At 34.7% G+C, this 1,539-nt stretch overlaps 1 protein-coding gene across 1 annotated transcript; it reads left to right on the forward strand.

Annotated features, from left to right (window-relative positions):
* Nucleotides 1-210: 210 nt before the first annotated feature.
* On the forward strand, nucleotides 211-876 carry LOAG_19136 (zinc finger protein; the record flags this gene model as incomplete). The annotated part of the gene is made up of 1 exon (XM_020451790.1): nucleotides 211-876. The coding sequence occupies one exon, from the start codon at nucleotides 211-213 to the stop codon at nucleotides 874-876; it is 666 nt and encodes a 221-aa protein (XP_020304404.1).
* Between the last annotated feature and the right edge of the window lie 663 nt (nucleotides 877-1,539).

Raw genomic sequence — 1,539 nt, forward strand, 5'->3', positions numbered from 1 at the left:
AACTTTCATTAATATGCATTTCATCTGTATCATTTTCATCTTTTCCAATTGAGTGACACTCAAACTATCGTAAGTTCATTTAAAGTTAAAGAATAGAAGATAACGCTGCAATATTTCCAAGGTTTAAAAATTTTAGCGCAGTTCAAACTTGATAACTTCATATAATTTGAGGAGCCACAAAAGGAACCGTTGGGTTTGTCAATGTCAGGAATGTATGAACGACGGATTGGACCATCAGCTCTATCAGCGCCTTATGTGAGAGAGGAACAAATAGAATTCAAGGAAATTGATCAGAATGACCCAAACTCGTTGAACGCACCAATTCAAGAAGTGAGAAGGGAACAAACAAGTATAGGAAATATGCCGAAGAAAATCTGGCTTGCGAGGTTTCAAAATGAAACGTCCAACGAGAGATATCAAAATGAAACGTCCAACATCCAATTAATCGAAAGGAAACAGTCCAAGGGAAACAAAGGTAACATCAAAAGGGAACATCCAGAGCGTTCGACTCACACGGTTGAAAAGCGGTTCAAATGCGAAACATGTGCGAAGAGGTTCATTTCGTCATGGAATTTACGTGTACATGTGAGGACTCATACCGGTGAGAAGCCGTTTTCTTGTCCGGAATGCACGAGGAATTTCACCGGGAAAGGGAGTTTGCTTAACCATATGAGCATTCATACCGGTAAGAAACCATATAGTTGTTCGAAATGTGGGATGAATTTCGCCGATTCATCGAATCGGCTTAGGCATTCGAGGACTCACACCAATGAAAAACCGTACGCTTGTTCTGTGTGCAATAAAAAATTCTCGCAATCAAATAATATGAAACTTCACATGAAGATTCATGACAATAATAGGCTCAGATTTAGCTGAAAATGCGGCAAAACTTTCCTGCGGATGTCCTTGAAAAGACACATGAAGAATTGTGTAGGATGAGCTGATGGAACCATTTTTGAAACAAATAAATTGTTTCATGTGGTAGAAATGTGATCAGCAACATCTGTCGCAAATTGTCGCCACTTTGCTCAAGAAAAAAGAAGTTCAAATGCTATTATTCAAATGTTAGGTTATTCGTCGATTCTGAGACTTTTGTTTCTTTGCTAAAGATTATTTAAAAAAGAAAAAAAAACTATACGTGCAGATTCACATATGGGATCATTTTTTTGTGAATGCGCATATTTATATGTTGTCGTACCATCTGTACAAATTGAATTAAATTTTGAAAGAAATTAAATTAAACTTTGAAATTGCTACGAAAAGAAATTGCACAGTTCAATTATAAGTCATGAAATAGCCTTTTTGTTTTTCACTTTTTCTTCCCTTTCATATGTTATATTACTTCTTCTACTGTATGCAATAAAATAATTTATTCAATTTTGTAAATGTTCCAAAACTCTGAAATAGAAATTGAAAATTCCTGAAATTTCTGCCTATTTTGGAAAAAACAAACAGGAAAATACATGTATCAGCAAGATTACTTGCATCAGTATAACATGTACTTTTTAAATTGTCAATTTCTTTCTCTTTTTTATTTAA

Source organism: Loa loa, assembly GCF_000183805.2.
Source record: "Loa loa unplaced genomic scaffold supercont3.2049, whole genome shotgun sequence".
Classification (NCBI taxonomy): domain Eukaryota; kingdom Metazoa; phylum Nematoda; class Chromadorea; order Rhabditida; family Onchocercidae; genus Loa; species Loa loa.